Below are 20,516 nucleotides of genomic sequence, written 5' to 3' on the forward strand. Positions count from 1 at the left end.
TTTTATTATATTATGTTTAATTGAATTGAATTAGCTTTAATTGTTATTATTATTATTATTATTATTATTATTATTATTATTATTATTATTACCTACAAAACGCCCCAGTACGCAGGAGGCGGGACAAATATCCCAGCGCTGCCATTGGCTCTTTTGTTTAGCGCTAGCCAGTAAAAGAGAAACTTTTGGTGTTACGCCATGATTACAGACATCCAATCAGAGAGCTCCGCAACGACTTGAACAGTTGTAATGCGCAGGCGCTGAAATTTGAAAAAGCGCAGGGTAAGAAACGTTACACAGGTAAATAGAGAGACACACAAGGGGATAAACAGAAGAATAAACAGCGGTTTAATGTGGAATAACTGAAGATTTCAGGAAAAGGTGAGTTTCGGAAAAGCGGGTTTATCCCCGGGTTGAGTGTTAATATGTAAAATGTGCTGTTAGTTGGTTTATCTCTAAGCGGCAGTTAAAACACGAGCTATGGAGCGAGTCACTTTTTAACTCTATAACCTACAGCCCGAAATATTAACTTAAACTACTGATTAACTATTTTTGAGTTTAGTTTATATTTAGCGCTAAATTTGGTTAATGTATCTGCTCTGATTTAAACTAGCTAGGTTAGTTTAAACGTTAAGTTACCTAGGTTATCGTAAGGTAAGTTAGCTGACTAGCTAGCTAGTTCACTAGCTAGCAAACTAACTTACCCAAGTAGCAAAAGGACGTTAATTTAACGTTATGGTTTTATATGTAGCTATATTTGTTATTAAACATTACTTATATTACATTTGTATTGTGTCTGGTTTATGTATTATCATTTTTATTAGTTGGCAGCACCTTTTTTCCTAAAAGCATTGAGTGTAGATTTAAACATTTAAAATTTAAAAGTAACGTTGATTTAATGTCAGAATTCCAACCTTAACCAATATTTATATTATATTATTAATATTATTATTATTATTATTATTATTATTATTCATTATATATATATATATATATATATATATATATATATATATATATATATATATATATATATATATAATATATAAATTATATAAAATATATTACATTTTAAGTAGTAAATGTTTCTTTAAGGTTGTTTTTAAATCATCTTCCTTTAAAAGATGATTAACGTTTTTTCAATGTTTAATCACGGAAGCTATTAGCTAATTTAATGTTCAGTCTGTGTTAAGTTCAGAAAGTAAAAATCCCACCACATACAGGCAATTGGAACAAGAACCTGTGGTGGACTTGTACTTTCTGGACCTGGATTTGTATTTTTATTGGTGTTTTATTTTGTGTCTGCGTTTTATATTTTCACACCTCTGCAATGTTTGTGAAATGTGTGTTGTTTAGGTAGCGATGGCTTTACATCCATCGAAAGAAACTGCGTTACTGTCATGGGTGAGTCTGATTAACACTGGAACTATATATATTTTCTTATTATTAAAACAGCTACGGCCGTTAGGTATGATACTCATGAACTCATGATCTTGGTCTCAGACATCAGGCAGTGTTTTATAACCATTATGGTGTTCCAGCTTACCACTGTAAACAATTCTATTCTAAATCTCTAGAACTGAGTGTTTCACTCGCACCAAACCCATACTAAATGACTGTTTATGGCTTATCAAGATAATTACTGTATTTAATGATGATTGGTGGAGATTTCCTTTTAATATGCAGTGTTGTGAATGTACAGATAAACAGTCTAGAGCTGCATGAACATGTGAAGAGAGTGGCTCACCTACAGGATGGACAGCTTCTGCTAAAGCTGGTATATAAACTGTGAGTATGGTCATCATCATAATCATCACCAGCTTTGCTGTGGGAATCTGATAAGCTGTTTGATTAAATGTATGAAAGTCTATTGGTCTGATGCACTAACTGCTCCTGTATGCATTTGAAACTGTAAATAATTGTTTCTGCTCTGTTATTGGTTTCTTTAGGAAGGGGGAGGAGACTAGCCAGGCCCCTGTAGACCTGTCTCAAGCAGAGAGACTGTCCATCATCTCAGAGTTCCTCCACAGTATGTTTCTTTACTGATTAATAAACTGCTGCGGTTTCTGTTCTGGTTTAACTCAGCTGATCGGTGTAACCTCCCTTGTCTTCCTCCTGTGTCTACTCTTCCAGGTATATGTCTGAGAGATCAGGGTCTCCTCTTCACTGAGGACATTTCCAATGGGAATACACTGGAGCTGCAGCTGACTAAGGTGGGTGTGGTTGGTTTCATTCCAAGTTCCTCCAGTTCTGACCAGATCAGCCCACAGACCTTTGCCAGCTGGGAAACCAGGAGAACAATAGTTATGCAAATGATCGTATGTTTAATTTGGAGAGGAGAGCTGATAATATGGGGATGGGTGATATCACACTATAATAATATGGTTCAGGGTACATTTACAATAGAACAAAACAACCACTTTAATTGTGATGTATACAGACAAAAAAAGTAAAAAATAATAATCTGTGGAGCAAAAAAAAATGGCAGAGAGATTTTCTTATAGAGAATCCAAATATGAATAAAGTAAAATAATATTAAAACTGTATAAGCCAGATTGAGTCCGATTTAATGACCAAAAGACAGATCAGGGTAAAGAGGTGTAGGATTGTGATGTCTTGTGAGGTCTGAATTTGATTATGTAGGACTGCAGTTATTTTGTGTGTCTGTTCCTCATGCTTCTCTCTGGTGCAGGTGGTGCTGCTGCTGTGCTATAGTGGTGTCGTTAATCATGGACTGGTTCCTAAAGTGGAGCTTGAGACTGAGGTGAGGTTTTTATGCAAAACATGGATTTTTTTTTTTGGTGTGTTGGGGTGTTTTTTAATATCTCTCTGTAATATATTGAATCTTAAACTTTCTTGCCAATACTAAGCCCTACACACATCTTGCTTTTATTTTGTCTCTCAGCTGCAGATGGCCACCATGTTTCGGCACATCCAGCACGAGGCCAACAGGTTCTCTCTGTCTCCAGGTCTAGATAAAATTCTTACCATCAGCTGTAAGTGTCCATTTTACTGCCCATTACGCCCACACCCTCCAATCTTTTAGGGTCATTCAGCACTTCATATCTCTTTATCTTTACATGGTATTAACAGGGTTTTTAAAACCTAAATCTCCCATAGAACTTATAATGCCACAGACATAAAATAGTAGTAGTGCATCTTCAAAAATTGGAATATCATTAGAAAGTTACTTTATTTCAGTAACATTCAGTTTATTAATTTATTCAGTTTAAAATGTGAAATTATTATTATTGTATATTATATAGATGTATTACCCAACAGAGTGAGCTATTTAAGTATCTGTGTCTATTATTGCTGATTATGGCTTACAGCCAATGAAAACCCACAGACAAACAAAATTGTTAAAATTTAAATAGTTGATGCAAAATAGTATTTTTTTTGTATTCTGTTATGTAGGAGTTTTTAACCTTTGTAAATATTTACGTGTTTTTTAAATCATTTGTTTATCACAATAAGAGATGACATGAATGGGCTGCCTAATTATTCATTAACTTTTTCTCTCTCTGTCTCTATCTCTCTCTCAGCCCTCATAAACTACTGCTCTACAAGCAGTGAGTCGTTGTCCAGTGACGACGGGTCTCCAGTGTTTTTTCGATCTCGTTCTCCACTCGTTCCCTTCCTGCAGCTCAAGACTGTGGCCTCCAGCTCCTTCAGGTACTGATCTCTATATCTGTACCAGCTATCTGACCTTCAGTCATACTCAAACTGTGTTACCATTGTAATTCTTTTATTATTATTAATATTATTATTATTATTGGTTGATTGATTGCACCAACCCCATCTGTGTGTTCTGTTTGATGACCACTTGACCAGTAGACATTAATCAAAAATGTTGAGGTTCCAGTCATTTTATGCAAAGTGTTTTCCTAATCCTGCTCTGATCTGCTCAGCTCTCCAGTGCAGGAGGTGATGAACACGCCGAAAGTTCAGCTGAAGAGGCTTAGGGCAGAGCTGGCTCGAGAGGGCGATGTTAGAGATGAGCTGGAGCGAGAGCTGGCCGAAAGGATCACCATCATCTCTGAAAAAGGTAGTGGTTCCTTTTAGCCCAGAAACCAAACTTTTGACTGGTACACATTTTACATTACATTAAATTGCATTTGCTGAACAATTTAAATATTGTAAGAATTTTTGGCCTACAGCCCCCTTGCAGTATCTCTGCAGCCTATTGGTTATAAACCACTGATCTGTGCTGCAAAGTGGAATAACACAATAAATGTCTCTTTCTCTCAGAGGGTCAGATTTCTCAGCTGCAGCACAGACTACAACGTTTGCTGAGGGACCAGGAAGAGCTGGAAAAAGATCACAAGTCTGCACTGCTGGAGCTCCAGCAGAAGAATGAAGGGTCAGGACCTGTTTCAGTTGTTTGATCTTATGATTATTATGATTTTTTATATATATATATATATATATATATATATATATTACACCTTAGTTTGTTCTTATGTATTGTATTTTATCTTAATGCTCCATCACAGTCTTCTCAATCGAGTTCATGAAGTCTTGAAACAGTGCCAAGATCTGAAAACGGACAATGGTCAAAAAGACAGAAGAATAGATGAGCTGATGGATGAGAACGGGATTCTGGCTACACAGGTAGGAGCTGGTGTTCTGCATATCTTTTCACTAGGTCCCTCTGGTCCTGATGATATATGAACAGAACATCGTGATAATAGTCAAAACAGGCTAATATTGTTTAGTCTAAAATTATATTTCATTTTCAACTCACTTTTTGAGTTGTGTCTATTCCTCCAGCCTGACTTTCTCCTCTTTGGGGTGTTGAGTGGTCCAGCAGTGTAAAGCGCTGCCACTATGATCGGGTGACTGCATGTCGAATCCCAGTCATGCTGCTCGACATCAGCTGCGAGAGCCCTGTAAGAGCACAATTGGCCTTGCTCTCTCTGGTTAATGTATCAAAAATGAGTTTCTGCACTTTCCTTCTAGTGAGCTGCCTACTCAGCAGTTAAAAAAAAGTGGTGGCTGAGAAGGCGTAAGTTAGTCTTCACGCACCGTGTGTTGTGGCATCACTAGTGTTTGGGGATATACAGCTGGCAGACTAGCTAAATTTGGGAGAAAATGGGAGAAAATTAGAAAAAAATCTTTAAAAAAAAAATCTTTAAAAAATTAAATAAAATAAATAAATAATTAAAAAATAATCTCTGGTTGCTGCAGGTTCGTACTGCCTTTGCCCAGCTGGCGAGAGCTGAGGAGGAGGTCACTAAACTGATGCAAACCCATGAGTCATCCCAGGCAGAATGGGGCAGCAGGAGAGAGACTCTGCAGAAAGAGCTGAGCCAAGCCATTACAGACCGGGTAATTACTTACTGTATTTGAAACTTTTACATCAACATCGTTTTTTTTTTTTTTTTTTTTTCCTGTAGGACTGGGCGATATGGCCTAAAATGACAATTTGTTGAGCTTTTTTTTCCTCTTGCAGTGTTGACTCTACATAGGAAATTTGCTTGAGTCGTTAATTTTTTATTTTTATTTTTCTTCCCCCACCAATGTAAACCCGACACTGTTCTGGTTTGCGAAAATAATTTTGAACCGTTCCCTGTGTTTCCACCAACAAAATAGGTTCTGGAACCAGGGCCCAGTGGGAATAGAAGAATATTAGGTTTTTCTGCACAAACTGTGGGTGTGTCTGTTTGTACAAGAACACCGCCGCTGTGCAACGTCCTCTGTTGGTGGCGTATGATGTGACGTTTCGACCGTTCCACTAAAACTGGTGTAAATGTGTACTGGTTTGCTAAAAAGCTCCACTTTTTTTTTTTTTTTTTTATAAGCCCGAATTCTTTTGGTGGAAAAATGCTATGGGTCAATCTCACACATAGAGTGGGATGAAGTCATATGCCTACACATATGTTTGCATGTTTTAAGGGGATATTACATGATCCCACACTGCGTGGAAAGCATCAACAGATTAAAAAACAAAATGTATGACCATAAATAAACAATTAAGCTGATAAGCACGCTTAGTTCAGTTAGAGGTCTTTTAAGCATTTGATTTTGGTTAATTTTCAATTATTTGCCCAGCCCTACCTTTTTCCTCTGTAATTAATCAATGCACTGTTGTAGTGTTACTCGTGTGTTTTGAAACCATGTGTGTGGAATATTTTTTTCTTTTATTTAGTATTTTTCTGTTCGTAATGATTTCTGGTCTTAATTTCTCTAATTTTAATGTTTAGGAATGCCTTAGTGAACAGATTGAGATCTTACAAGGAAAGATCTCCGTTTTGGAGGATGAACTCTCCAAGGTCTCAGTACAACTTCAAGATAAGGGTGAAGTTTTGGGGCCTGTTATGGAGGTAGGTGTTGTTTGGGAGTTTTTGACTGGTACTGATGCACTTTTTATTTTATTTATTTAACAATTATTTTAAATATTTACTCTTGTCCCCACAGAGAGAGAAATTGAAGCAGGAACTGGCAGATTTGATTTTGAGACTTTCTCAACTTGAAAAAACAATTTCCCACCTTGAGAAGGAAAAGAAAGATGTTGAGAAGATGTTGAAGGAAGAAAGAAGTTCCTTTCAACAAGAAACCCTGCGATTGCAGGGACTGATTACTGAACTTCAGCAGTCTATAAACAGCATCCGGGCCGAGAGGGAGGCTCAGGAACAGCTGTCAAAGGAGAAACAAGAATTTCTGAAATGCCAAATAACAGCATTAGAAACTGACTTGGCCCATCTTCAACAGCTGGAAGCCCAGCTAACGGCAGAGATTGCCATCTCTGCAGAACTTCGCAAGCAGCGTGGAGAGTTGGAAGCAAAGGTAGCCTCCTTGGAGGACACTGTTAATGTTCTGCGAACTAAGTGTCAGGGTATGGAAAAAGAAAGTGAGGCACAACAGGAGGCTCTTGAGGTTCTCAGGACAAACTTACAGATTGCTCAGGCTTCTCTTGTAGAATATGAAGGAAAACTGGCAGACCATGAAAAAGTGGTAGAAGATAACACCTCTCTTCGTGCAAGAATCTCTGCTTTGGATAACACTGTAGCACTTTTGCAAAGTGAGATTGATGCAGAGAGAAAAAGAGGCAATGAGGTTCTTGCAGCAAAAGAGCAACAAAAATCCATGATGAATGAAAGGTTCCAGAAACAGGAGGAAAAGGCTCATGAAATGTTTGCAGAACTAGAGAATCTGAGCCAAGAACTTCGCAAGATGAAGCAACAGAAACTTGATGCTGAGTCATGTATAGAGAAGCTTAAAGAGGAGGGAAGAGCACTTACTGTCAGCCTCACAGAAGAACGAGATCAGGCCCACTCACAACTGGAGTTAGTGAGGAAAGCTAAAGAAGAAACTGAGCTAGGACTTCAGTGCATCATTACTGAGCATCAGAGCAAGATATCTCAGTTACAGTCTGAGATTGAAGGAGCAGTAGAGTCTCTAAATAAAAGCAAGTCTGAACTGTTTGTCTTGAAAGAAGAAATATCTTCCAAAGATGAAGAGCTCAGAGTGCAACAGCAGAAACTAGCCTCTCTGGAAAGTGAGGCAGACATTTTACAGAAGCATCTTTTGCAGGAACAAGGGAATTCTCAACATCTGAGTCAAGACGTAACTTCCAAAGATAATGAGTTACAAGAAGTCAAGAGAGTGCTTGATTTAAAGGAAGGAGAGATCCAGTCCCTTAAGGTCAGCATTCAGTCTATTGAAGCAAAGTCCAATGAGATGCGTGATCATCTACAGAACGAAATTGAGGAGAATAGGGTTACTGTGTCTGACCTTAAGGCAAAACTTGTTGAAGCCGAAAGACTGATCTCTGATAAAGACAAGGCTCTAAAGGATCTTGCCCGGCAATTAAAGGACTTGAAGGAAGAGCTTTCATTTGAGAGGGAGAGAGCGTCCACCCTGGAAAATGATTTTAAGGCATCAAAAGAAGACTATGAGATAAAGGAGCAAACTTTGAAACTGGAGGTGGCACAATTGCGGCAAGAGATTGACGGACACCTGACTAACTTGGAGCAGTTGCTGGCTGAGATTAAATCTCTCAAAGAGGAAATAAGATACCAACAGGATGCATTGCTGCAGAAGGAAAAAGATGCATCTGTTTTAGACACTAAACATAAAGCTCTGGAAGAAAACTTTGCTCAACTTGAGAATAGACTTGTAGAAGCCACTGCACTTGCAACAGAAAAGCAGTCTGAGCTGCTCTCACTTAAGAAGGAGGCTGAGCATCAAGAGAATCTTAGAGCACAAGCTCAGGAAACTGAGGAGACTGAGCGTCAAGAATTGAAAAAGGAGATGTCTGAACTTCAAGCTAAAGTTAATGAGCTTGCAAGGCTTGCAGCTGAAAGAGAAACACTACTTTCTTCTCTTAATGAAAAGATGAAGGAGCAAGAAGACCTAAAACAGAAACATCTTCAAGAATCCAAAGAAGCTCTTGAGCGAGAACTTCAGAAAGTTTTGGAACTAAAGGGACAACTGGATTCTGTCACACACCAGGTTCTGGCAAAAACTGAGCTCCTAGAGTCAACTGAAGAGAGACTCAAACAGGTGGAAATTCTGTGCCAACAGAAGGAGAACATTATTAGTGAAGCTTCTCTGGCTAAAGAGATGTTGGAGAAAACAATGTCCGATCTTCGTACCAAACAAAAACAAGAGTTGGACCATTATCAGCAAGAGGTTGAGACCTTAAAGAAAGAGAAGGAGCATCTCTCCTCTGTCAACCAGTCTCTCCAAAGTGAGTGTCAGTCAATGCATGTAGAAATCAAGGGGCAGCATGAGACCATAAGTGGCTTAAAATCTGATCTTCAGGACACTCAAGATAGGCATCAAAAAGATTTGGAGACATTAAACAAGGAGAAGGAGCATCTCTTCTCTGTCAACAAGACCCTCCAAGATGGAAGCCAGAGCTTGCAGGCTGAGAGCAAAGATAAAGAGGATGCTATAAATTCTCTAAAGACTGACATACAGAATATTCAAGATGGGTACAACAAAGAGAAGGATGCATGGAGGCATGAGAAGGAGCAACTGTCTTTAGTCAACCAGTCACTGAAGTCAGATTATCAAAGCTATGAGGCAAAAATGAAGCATCAAATAGAGGAACTGAATGCACTTCATTCTGGCCTGCAGAATGCACAAAATGGGTACCACCAAGAGATTGAGACTCTGAAAAAGGAGAAGGAATGTATGTCTTCAATCAACCAGTCTCTCCAGACTGAGTGCAAGAGCTTACAGGTCAAGAACAAGGAGCAACAGGAGGTTCTCGATGGTCTGAGAACTGATCTGAAGAGCACCCAAGATGAGTCCCACAAAGAGATACAGGCCTTGCAAAAGGAGAAGGAGCATCTATCTTCGGTCAACCAGTCTCTCCAGACTGAATGCAAGAGCTTTGAGGCCAAGAACAAGGAGAAAGAGGATCTTCTCAATGCTCTAAGGGCTGACCTACAAAATACCAAAGATGGGTTTCAGAAAGAGGTACAGACCTTGCAAAAAGAAAAGGAACAACTTACTTTGGTCAACCAGTCTCTCCAGATTGATTGCCAGAGCTTACAGGCCAAGAACAAGGAGCATCAGGAGGTTCTTGATGGTTTAAGAACTGATTTGAAGAACACCCAAGATAATTCCCACAAAGAGATACAGGCCTTGCAAAAGGAGAAGGAGCATCTGTCTTTGGTCAACCAGTCTCTCCAGACTGAGTGCAAGAGCTTACAGGAAGAGATGCAGGGACTGCAAAACACCCAGGATGAGCATCAACAAAAAATAGACAACTTGACTAAGGAGAAAGACAATCTCTTCTCTTTAAATCAGTCCCTTAACATTCAATGCCAGAGCTTGCAGGCTGAGAACAAGGAGAAAGTGGAGGCTCTGAATACTCTAACAAATGTTCTGAAGAATGCTCAAGATGATGCACAGAAAAAGACTGAGGAGAAGGAACAGCTCTCTCTGGTCAACCACTCTCTCCAGACTGAATGCAAGAGCTTGCAGACGAAGAACGAAGAGCAACAGACTCTTCTCAATACTCTAAGGGCTGACCTCCAAAATACCAAAGATGGGTTCCAGGACGAGGTACAGACCTTGCAAAAAGAAATGGAACATCTCTCTTCTGTCAACCAGTCTCTCCAGACTGAGTGCCAGAGCTTACAGGCAAAGAACAAGGAGCATCAGGAGGTTCTTGATGGTTTAAGAACTGATTTGAAGAACACCCAAGATAATTCCCACAAAGAGATACAGGCCGAGCAAAAGGAGAAGGAGCATCTGTCTTTGGTCAACCAGTCTCTCCAGACTGAGTGCAAGAGCTTACAGGAAGAGATGAAGGGACTGCAAAACACTCAGGATGAGCATCAACAAAAATTGGAGAACTTGACCAAGGAGAAAGATGATCTCTTCTCTATAAACCAGTCCCTTAACAAACAGTGCCAGAGCTTGCAGACTGAGATCAAGGAGAAAGTGGAGGCTCTAAATACTCTAACAAATGTTTTGAAGAATGCTCAAGATGATGCCCAGAAAAACACTGACAAATTGATGGAGGAGAAGGAAAATCTCTCCCTGGTCAACCAGTCTCTCCAGACTGATTGCAAGAGCTTGCAGGCCAAGAACGAAGAGCAACAGGAGCTTCTCAATGCTCTAAGGGCTGACCTCAAAAATACTAAAGATGGGTTCCATAAAGAGGTACAGACCTTGCAAAAAGAAAAGGAACAACTCTCTTCGGTCAACCAGTCTCTCCAGATTAAGTACCAGAGTTTACAGGAAGAACGGTCGACTCTGAATACCCTGAAGGCTGACTTGCAGAACTCTCTAAATCAGTACCAAAAAAAGCAAGAGGACTTGCAAAGAGAGAATGAACATCTCTTTTCTTTGAACCAGTCTCTTCGGAGGGAAAGTGATGCTTCCCAAAAACTTGAATCTGAGTTAGAGTTGAAACTACGAGAGCGCAGTGAATCAGTTTGTGCCCTGAAAGACACTGTTCAACAAAGAGAGCAGCAGAACAAAGAGCTACAGGAGGAACTGAAGCTGAAGACTGAAGCAGTGGAACACTACAAAATACAGGTTAGGAACAAACCTTTTTATTATTTTTGAAGTGGTAGAAATAATTAATCATAAATTTTATTCAGAGACTTTAATCGATGTAATCTAAGGCCAATGTCATTTATTTATTTATTTATTTATTGCAAATATTAAGATTAATTTACTGCTTATATAACTTGCGATTATAGTTTTAAAAAAAGACATTAATTCTTTCTTTCTTTCAACACACATTACACACATTAGTAGTAAGTCACTGTACAATTAATGAACAAAGTCTAAGATTAATAAAAAAAGGTTTAAATATGTGAGGAGTTTGTGCCAATGTAGTAAAAAAAAAAAAAATTGGCCACAAACCTACATAAGACATGAGCCACAGTATTTAAGATTCTGGTAAAAAGTTTTGATCTATATTTCGCTATCTAGTACAGCCCTGCTGTTGATACTTTCCCCAACTTGCATATTACTGCTTGCATGTTCACCTAACTCCACCCCGTACTGTCGTAGTTCTCGTTCATATTGCTGCCATGTTACAACTGCTCCACTTCTGTTTTTTATGAAAATGGTAATTTGTTTATATTACATTAAATTGCATTCTCAATAAGAATAATGTTTAAAATGTTTAATCATGATACAGTTTTCAAACCATATTGCCCAACTCTGCATCTTGCAAGTACCATGAAGTGTCAACAACTGTTTTGTTTCTCTACAGTTGGAGAAGGCAAAGACACACTACAACAGCAAGAAGCAACTGCTGGTGGAGGAGCAGGAGGCACGGCACGCTCTGCAGGTCTCTCTGGAGACCAGCGAGAGTGAGCTGAAGGCCCTGAAGGCTGAACTAAAACTTGCTTCTATGGAGCTGGAGAAGGCCAAAATATCAGAAAAGAACTTGCAGGTCAAGGTCCAGAACCTAGAAACCCAGGTAAGAGGGTGATTCCACCAAATTCCACCTATTCCACCTGCTTTGTTTAGATTTAGCACTAGTTAGTGTCTAGTGTACAAAAGCATCTGTTTTTCAATAATGGTCAATATGTTGTTTAAGTTTGTCAAAAGCCATTAGCTAGCAAACTTTTAGGAGTTGTAATTTGACCACTAGTAGGCCTTTCACAATAAAAATATTTAAGACCTTTAAATGCCAATGACATGATAATAGCATAACACAGCAATTATACCATTTTAAAGGCAACCTTTTTCTTAACCTACTGCCATCGCTGCACACTGTGTATGGGATTAATGTTATTGAAGCTCTGATTGATTATTTAGACTGACTGGTAAAAATACTGTTCACTGTTATATATGTGAAAACGTACAAATAAATACAATAGATATCATTTATTAGAATTATTTTGAGGTTACGTCCATTTATTGTATGATAAGTTGGTAATGCAGTTGTCTCTACAGCTCTAACCCCTTTTCTTTCCCTCCTTTCCTTACTCTCCCTCCCCTCCTTTTAGCTGGATTATGCAGATTGGCATTTAAGAGAGCAGAACAAACAAGCAGGTCAGAGTGTCCAGGTGAAACACAGAGAGAGTGTTTACCTGAAAGTCCCAAATAAATTGGAAAATACCAGCAGCGACAGCCTGGAACTTGATCTGGATGACTCCCTAAATACTGCTGGGTAACAGTTTTAGTCTCTTTTACAAATAATTAACTTAACCATCAGGGACCGTGCATGTTAATCCAGTCTCTCTCTCTTGGTTCCTCTCAACAGTAAGCCGTCAGTGCCTGGAGAGTCTAGCACCCCGCTGGTCCGCAGTTCGGAGAGATTGGCAGCGAAGCGTCACATCAGGGATGGAGGATCTCTGGAGACCCTCTACTTCACTCCTTTAAACCCACGGTGCAAGAAGAGCAGTGGTGCCACCCATCAAAGCAGACTGGAAAGCAGCATTACATCGCTGGGTGATCTCACGCTCGACTCCACCAAGAAGCCGGTGTCTTCCGCCCGAAGACATCGCACCACCCAGGTCATAAACATCACCATGACTAAGGTAGAGAACTTCACAATGCATGATCAGTGTTTTGGTTGCTTTATTTTGTGTCTTAATTATGCAAGCGAGGTAGTTTTATTTTGTTGTTCTTTCTACGTATGTATACTAAACAGTACCAGTGAAACATTTTTACACACCTTAAATTTAGTGTTTTTGCATTATTTAAACATTTTCTGCATTGAATATTAATAAGGAAGTCATCTAAACTATGAAGAAAAATGTATGGAATTATTTAGTAAACAAAATGGCGTTAAACCAACCAGAATATGTTTTATATTTTACTTTCTTCAAAGTAGACTCCTCTTGTTTTACGCATCTTGTTTGGATTTTCATGCCTCGTCAAGAGTTTACTACTTGAATTTCTTGCTTCCAAATGTGTTTACTATTTGAGCAATGTTCTAATCCATATTATGGCAAAACTACTCAAGAAAGTAAAGAACAACAATAACTTTAGGAAATGGTCAGTTAATCTGTAAAACCTTCAGGTGCAGTCGCAAAGACCATCAAAAAGTTTATGATGAAACTCATGATGGCACTCATCAGGACCACTGAGATTTAGAGGTCCTTTGTTGAACAGGATAAGTTAATCAGAGTGGAAAGACGTACTCGCATCACGCCTAATGCCAGGTATGGTCTTAAACAGCATTGAGCTGGGGAGCAGTAAAATAGAATGATGTTACTCTGAAATGATGGTGCTCCATTCAATATCTTGGGTACTAGATGGGGGTTGGTGATCTTCCAACATCCTGACCTCTCAAACGCATGTTGCTGAATGTTCTCAAATCCTCACAGCAATGTCCCAAAATAAGTATAAAGCTTTCCCTGGATAACGGAGACAGTTACTGCACCAAAGTCAGGCAGAAACATTGAATAAGAAGGTGTCCATATAATGTATGTTATTTGTGTCCTGATTAAGTTAATTTGATTGGGTAATCTTTTTCCTAGATTGTGTCAGAGAGAGACTGTTGTCTGTGCTTTTGCTTTAGGTATAAGTTAAGTAATGTAAAAAGGGGAGAAATAACCAATCACTGTACTTCTGTAGATGTAGGTTGTAATAAAGTGAATGTCTTACAGAAAACCCCTGGTGGTGGTGGAGAGGCAGACGATTCTTTTTACAGTCTGCAGGCCTCTCAGTCCCAGCCCAATCTGGCATCCCTAAAATCTCGTCCTATTTCCATGGAAATCTTTGAGGAACCTGGTGAAGTGAACTCCAGCGACAAACTCCTCAGTCTTCCGGGATACCGCCGCAGCAACGTTAATGGAAATGCACCACCACGGGGTGAGTACCACACATCTCATTCAGCACAAAACTGCTTGACAACTGAGGCCTGTTCTGAGCATTGAAGATTAAGGATTGGTTTTCTGGACTGGAATTAAGCTTAAAGTTTAAAATAAAGCTCTAAACCATACTTCTTTACTTTAATAGCTGAATTGTTTAAACCTTTCCTGACCCTTAAAGAAAGCTTTAATTTTGGTGCACCTTTTTTTTTTTTTTTTTTTTTTGAGCTGAGGGTGGAGTCAGCTAAAATCAGGTGCTTTAGTTACCCTTAAATGCTAGACTACAGTTTTAAATGGAGAATCTGCATTTAAAGTGATTTTAAGTCCAGGACTAGACTTAATCCTTGTCCAAGAAACCAAGCAAGTAATCTTTTGGCACTTGAAACAGAAAAAAGAGGCTAAAGTTTTTCTTCAGAGGTCAGTGTGAATAAAATTGTCATCTGTGTCTCTTTAGCTACAAGTACGTTCTGCGTGGGTGCGGAGTACGAGCCTGAACATGTTGCAGATGACTGGATGCGTATTGCAGAGTTGCAGTCGCGCAACAAAGCCTGCTTACCTCATTTGAAGAGCAGCTACCCTCTCGAGTCCAGGGTACGTGCGACTAATGACTTTCATAACTCAATGTGCATGTAGTATTTTTTCTAAGTGGTAATATATCAATTAGCCATAGCATTTGAAACCACAGTTAGATGAAGTAAAGAATATGTACTCTGCATCAGTCAAGGGGATGTTTTTATATTAGGCAGCAATTGAACTGTTATTTATGGAATTGATTTGTTGAAGCTGGATAAAGGGGCAAGGGCAAATATCTGCGACTCTTTTCAAGTAAGAGTAATGGCTAAACAAAGGGGTTAGAATATCGGGCAGGTCCTCTGGGTTTCGAATCATGTTAATAATCTGCATTGGTCAGTACCTACCAAAAGAGTGAACTATTGTCAGAGTAACAGGCACCCAATACTAATTGATGTAAGTTTTTACTTACATTAATGTTTTGGTTTCAGATACTACAAAGATCGCGTGGAGTCCATGCCTTCACTGGTCAAAAAACTTTTAGTAGTACAAGATGGACCTGCTCAGTATTTAAAGCTAAACTATTCAACGCAGTGTTTCAGGCGTAGACTAAAAATGGCTGATTCACAAGTTTTCAGTTTAATTTAGTAGCTTATTCAATTCGATATCAATTCATTTAGGGATATTTTGGTTATAATAACAAATTAGTTATGTTTAAATTTACAGTTAAATTTATGGTTAAAATTACATGTTTGGCCCTGAATTTCAATTGCATGATTAGATTTGTAGTTAAAAGGTGAATTTTTGACCCTCTACATATAAAAAAATGTTTGGTGTCGCTTTATGGGGTGGGCCGGGTCTGGTTCAGACATAACGTGCACAGTCTTTGCTCAGGTTGGTGGTTGTTATTTTTTTTGGGGGGGGGGGGGGGGGGGTTCGAGCTTTAGCATAGGGTACGTCATAGATAGATGCATTATTTGGCCTTTAGGCTGGTTTGTTAATGATCTGAATAAATGATGTATGAAAGTTAACATATAAAGAAGAACCAAATAAAGAAAGGCTAGTAAAAAAAAGAAGCATTAGCAAGATAATTTGTTAAATTGTTTGTGTTGTTTTAGCCAAGCCTGGGCTTTTCTAGCCGTCTGCTCACTGATGAGGAGGTTCGGTTTGGAGATCCAGAGGAGACTATCCGGCGTGCCTCCCTGATGCCGGGTCAGCTGACTGATTCTCTCCACTCCCACCGGCTGTCCCTGGCTCCGCCCCCAGTGGTCAGAGACCATGCACCTTCCCAGCAGCAACGATTCACCATGCTGCCGGGTCAGATCAGCGCAGGCATTGCAGCTCATCGCTCATCCCAGCAGCTCTCCAGAGCAGCTGCCACTAAAACGCAAGGGGTCCGATCCACCCGCAGCCCTCTGGCTCCGAAACGCCAAGCTGGTCAGCTCCCAGACCAGGACACTCCTGAGGTAAAACTCAAACACCAAAATTTTATTCGCATGAGCACCTGTATTTACTCTGTAAATACACAAGTACATAAATATAAATAATATTTTTGTGTGCATCTTGGATTAAAAAAAAATATTTATTTATTAATTTATTTATTTTAAATGCACTGTCTAATACTTATTTAAGCAAGTGAACTGCAGAGCTGTTTCTGTATAGAACTGTATACCTGCAGGGCATGCACACACTTGTATATTAATCTGATTACTTTCTTTCCTGCAGGCTAAGAGGCTAGCGAGCTGTTTCCCCCGTCCAGCAACACCTAAAGGCAGGAGCCTTCGTTCCACAACCAGCAATTCGCAGAACCGCCCCCCGTCTCCTGTAAGTAGCTGTAGATCTGTTATGATGTTTTGGTGGGTGTGAATATTGTATTGTGTTTGTAAATAATTGTTTATGCCTTTCAGGCTGATCGCAGGCAGTCCATGGCATTTATTATTGATAACACCCCTAAGAAAAGTGGCCGTGTGGACAGCAGGCTGCAGCGCGGCATCAATAAGCTTCGTAACAGTGCCCGCAAATCCCCCGCTGCTGCTGCCCGCTTGGCCCAGTCTAGTGCCACCAACACCCGTTCTCCACTGGTGGATCGAAGGCACAGGAAGTCCCCCCGCACTGCCAGTGCAAAGTCACCAAAGATCCCCACCAGCGCTAAAAAGGTACGAGTGCACAGTAAATGATTGGTATTCAACAGTTTACTCTATTTAATGTTGAAGCTAGGCCTGGACAATAATTCGATATCGGTATTTATCGCGATAAGAAATGTTTCAATAACGGTGATATCAGTTTTGTGGTATATCGATATGTATTAGAATCATGGACAGGCGTTTTTTACTGGCGTCAGCTCGCCGCAGAGCTCAACACATTCAGCCTCCGTAGCTGGGCTACGTCAGTGCGTGATGACGTAACCACACAGGCACGTAGCCAAATAGGCTAGGCTAGGCAAGGCTAGGTTAAAATGGCTAGGCTCGGGTCCGCTTCGCTACGCAGCAAAAATGTCTCGCGCTGGAGACAAACGGAGCCAGGACGAGCGGATCCAAGGATAAGGTAGACTCGGTTCGGTCGGCCCCGGATCCTCGAGGCCGGCCGCTGGTCCGCTCGCTCGGCCGAGGGTCCTCGAAGCCGGCCGTGGGCCCGCTCGCTCGGCCGAGGATCCTCGAGGCCGGCCGCGGGTCCTCGAGGTCGGCCGCAGGTCCGCTCGCTCGGCCGAGGGTCCTCGAGGCCGGCCGCGGGTCCGCTCCCTTGCCGCTTTGCTGCAAATTGTGCCGGAGAGTGCAGCCGACCAGCAGCGGTAATGTTCATACATCTAAACCAGGGGTCACCAACATGGTGCCCGCGGGCACCAGGTAGCCCGCAAGGACCTTATGAGTAGCCCGCAGACCTGGTCTAAAAATAGCATTTTTGTTGCTATTGTTTTTTTTTTTTTTTAATCACAGTTGCATTGGTGTAATTTTAGATTATATTAGATTAATATTAGCTTAGAGATAGCCTATAGTTTATATATTATTATACAATATAATGTAATATAATATGTAATATTATATTAAAATATAATATAATATAAAATGTAAACAATTGCAGAGATTTATAAAAATAGTGTTGCATATTGATATCTGTGTCTTCACATAGATGAATGTCATTAATTATTAATAACAACATATAATTAAAGGTAAATTGAGAAAAGTTGTAATTTCATGAGTGTGTATCAAACTGGTAGCCCTTCGCATTAATTGGTACCCAAGAAGTAGCTCTCAGGTTCAAAAAGGTTGGTGACCCCTGATCTAAACTGTTCCACCACTTCAAGCAACTCCACTACATACAATATTTTTCTTATACTGACTGAAGCACTTTTATAGCTTATGTTGTAACTAAGTTATTCATAGTTGATAAAGCCTGTAGGTTTGTTTATTTGACGGGAAAATCTTGTTGCTTTTACGTATATAAAGGCTTATTGTATTCTATATCCTAGTTGAAACACTTGTTTTAATCTGTTAAATTTGTTCACAAAGAATAAGAAGCTCTGCCTCTGTTGTAATTTAAAGTTATTTTTATTGGTAATAGTTATATAGGCTTATGTTTGACAGGGATGTCGTTATTATTTTGCTATATGCAAATAATATTGAGCATTGATATATTTTGACTACTTTTATTTCTAAAGTATTAAAGTTTTTGTGAAAGGAGGTTTCAAAGGCTTAAATTAAATTTTCAGACAGTAGTAGGTACAGATTTCCATTAGATATATAGATAGATAGATAGATAGATAGATAGATAGATAGATAGATGTGCATATAATGAGGGTATCTGATGCCAACCATACAAAAAGTGCAAATACACAGTTATATAATAATTTAAATTCGCAGTGCTGCAGGGATTGCAGGGCTTCTTAGCAGTTTTCTGAGGCCTTCAAAGTATTTATATCGATATCGAAATTATATCGTATCGACCGAAATTTAAGGAATATATCGTGATATAAATTTTGGCCATATCGTCCAGCACTAGTTGAAGCCCCCCTACTTTTTTAAATTATCAATTATTTTTATTATTTTAGCATTATTACTTTTCAAGATGTCCATGATCTACTACAATTTTATTTAACCTCCTCTGTTTTCAACTGTAAGGAACTGCAGGAATTTTCCAAGGCCAAATTGACCTGTATTTGAGCCATGTCATGATATTTTTAGCCAAATCCAATAACATTACCCGTTTGAAGCCACACTTGCGTGGCTAATACTAATGCTAGTGAAAAGTCACTTTACTAAAAATCACTCTTAGACAAAATATTTAATAATTAAGTTTACTGTAAATAAATGTAAGCGCTTTACTCACCCATTTTACTTACCCATTTTCATGTTAAAACAGGATGTGAACCTTGGTCTGCTTTAAACCAGGCAGGTAAACACGTTTCTGTACTGACCTGAGATCAGGGTTTTCTTTTGCACTGGTGAAGGTGAACTGGTCTGGTCATACATGTTGAGGCTCATTTTATACTCCCTTTAATATATGAAAAGGAATACACTACATTCAATTTAAATTTCACTGCCACATACTTATTTATGCATATTTTACATTGGCATTAATGCTGAGCAATACAAGCACCAGAGAGCAGAACAAACATGATGACTGTGGAGAAAGTGGTGCTTACTACAAAAAAACAGAAATGTGCAGTGGTGTAAACTGCTGTAAATTGTGTAAAAATGTTCCACCAAATGTTTGTTTCTTGCACATAGATGGCTCTGGCTGTGTCTGTACTCAGCATTTGAGCTTGAATCTTCAACAGAATTTTTAACTTGTGGGCTGATACAGATGCATCTAAAAAAAAAAAAGAATGATTGAAAAGTAACTTTTTTTCAGTAATTCAGTTCAAAATATAAAAATATATTTTTTAGATCTATTACACGTTGTTGATGATGGTGACTTACAGCCAATGAAATATCAAAAATCAGTGTCAAAAACTAACAATAAAATAAATAAGCGTTTAAAATAGATTACTCTGTGTAATACATTTATATAATGAGTTTCAGATTTTGAACTGAATTACTGAAATAAAGCAACTTTCTATATTCTATTTTTTGGAGATGCACCTGTATAATTAATTATTGAAGTGTCATGCATTTGTGTGTCAGGAGTGTCAGACTGGTGTGGTTGGTTAAGATTTGCTATGGCATTTTTTTTGTGGGTCTATTAAATGGTTGTTATGTGGGTGAATAATCAACAGGAATGTTGGGTTATATACAGATATAGAGCAGCGGTTTATATGAACCATTGCAGTGTGGAGGTATGCTGTTATACTAACCTTTTGTTCTTGTTTATTTCTGCTTTTTCAGCTGATGAGGTTCAGGATGAAGACGTGATGTGCCCTCCGCCTGATTTTTTTTATTTTTTTTTTTATTGTGCAATATTGGTGATGATTTTTGTCAAATTATAAAAAAGTAATTATATATTTGTGCATAATCTTTTTAGCATCATTCTCTATTTGACTCTTTCTTTTTGTCTTCCTATTCGGTTTTGTTATATATTTGTATTTCATTATTTTTTTCCTATTTCCATTCCTTTTTCTGTTTACTTTTTTTCCAATTAAAATTTTGTACTGTAAATAAAAATAAATGTACTTTTAATCTGGTGTTTCTAAATCATTAAATTCTCTTTGGGATTAAGGTTTTTTTCTTTTTCTTTTTCTTTTCATTACATTATGGTTCAAAATCTTTCTCTTTTTATGAAACTTCAGGTTTTCTATGTAAAACTGTTCTTTTATGTAATTAAATG

General features: G+C 38.8%; 1 protein-coding gene across 1 annotated transcript; it reads left to right on the plus strand.

Annotated features, from left to right (window-relative positions):
• The first annotated feature begins 243 nt into the window (after positions 1-243).
• On the plus strand, positions 244-20,407 carry numa1 (nuclear mitotic apparatus protein 1). Its single transcript, XM_022669802.2, has 23 exons — positions 244-381; positions 1,357-1,404; positions 1,703-1,788; positions 1,950-2,029; positions 2,134-2,213; positions 2,693-2,764; positions 2,906-2,996; positions 3,546-3,675; positions 3,912-4,048; positions 4,252-4,363; positions 4,497-4,614; positions 5,191-5,331; positions 6,207-6,326; positions 6,421-11,004; positions 11,693-11,902; positions 12,435-12,598; positions 12,692-12,968; positions 14,043-14,247; positions 14,701-14,837; positions 15,875-16,222; positions 16,482-16,580; positions 16,664-16,912; positions 20,078-20,407. The coding sequence occupies exons 2-23, from the start codon at positions 1,363-1,365 to the stop codon at positions 20,102-20,104; spliced, it is 7,509 nt and encodes a 2,502-aa protein (XP_022525523.2). The 5' UTR covers positions 244-381; positions 1,357-1,362; the 3' UTR covers positions 20,105-20,407.
• Positions 20,408-20,516: the final 109 nt, after the last annotated feature.

Source organism: Astyanax mexicanus, chromosome 18 (assembly GCF_023375975.1).
Source record: "Astyanax mexicanus isolate ESR-SI-001 chromosome 18, AstMex3_surface, whole genome shotgun sequence".
NCBI lineage: Eukaryota > Metazoa > Chordata > Actinopteri > Characiformes > Acestrorhamphidae > Astyanax > Astyanax mexicanus.

Excerpts from the sequence above, each read along its gene's own strand:
- numa1 (XM_022669802.2), top strand. The coding sequence starts at position 1,363 with ATGGCTTTACATCCATCGAAAGAAACTGCGTTACTGTCATGG. Across the intron at positions 2,030-2,133 it reads CATCTCAGAGTTCCTCCACA|GTATATGTCTGAGAGATCAG; the intron begins GTATGTTTCTTT and ends CTACTCTTCCAG. Across the intron at positions 2,997-3,545 it reads TAAAATTCTTACCATCAGCT|CCCTCATAAACTACTGCTCT; the intron begins GTAAGTGTCCAT and ends TCTCTCTCTCAG.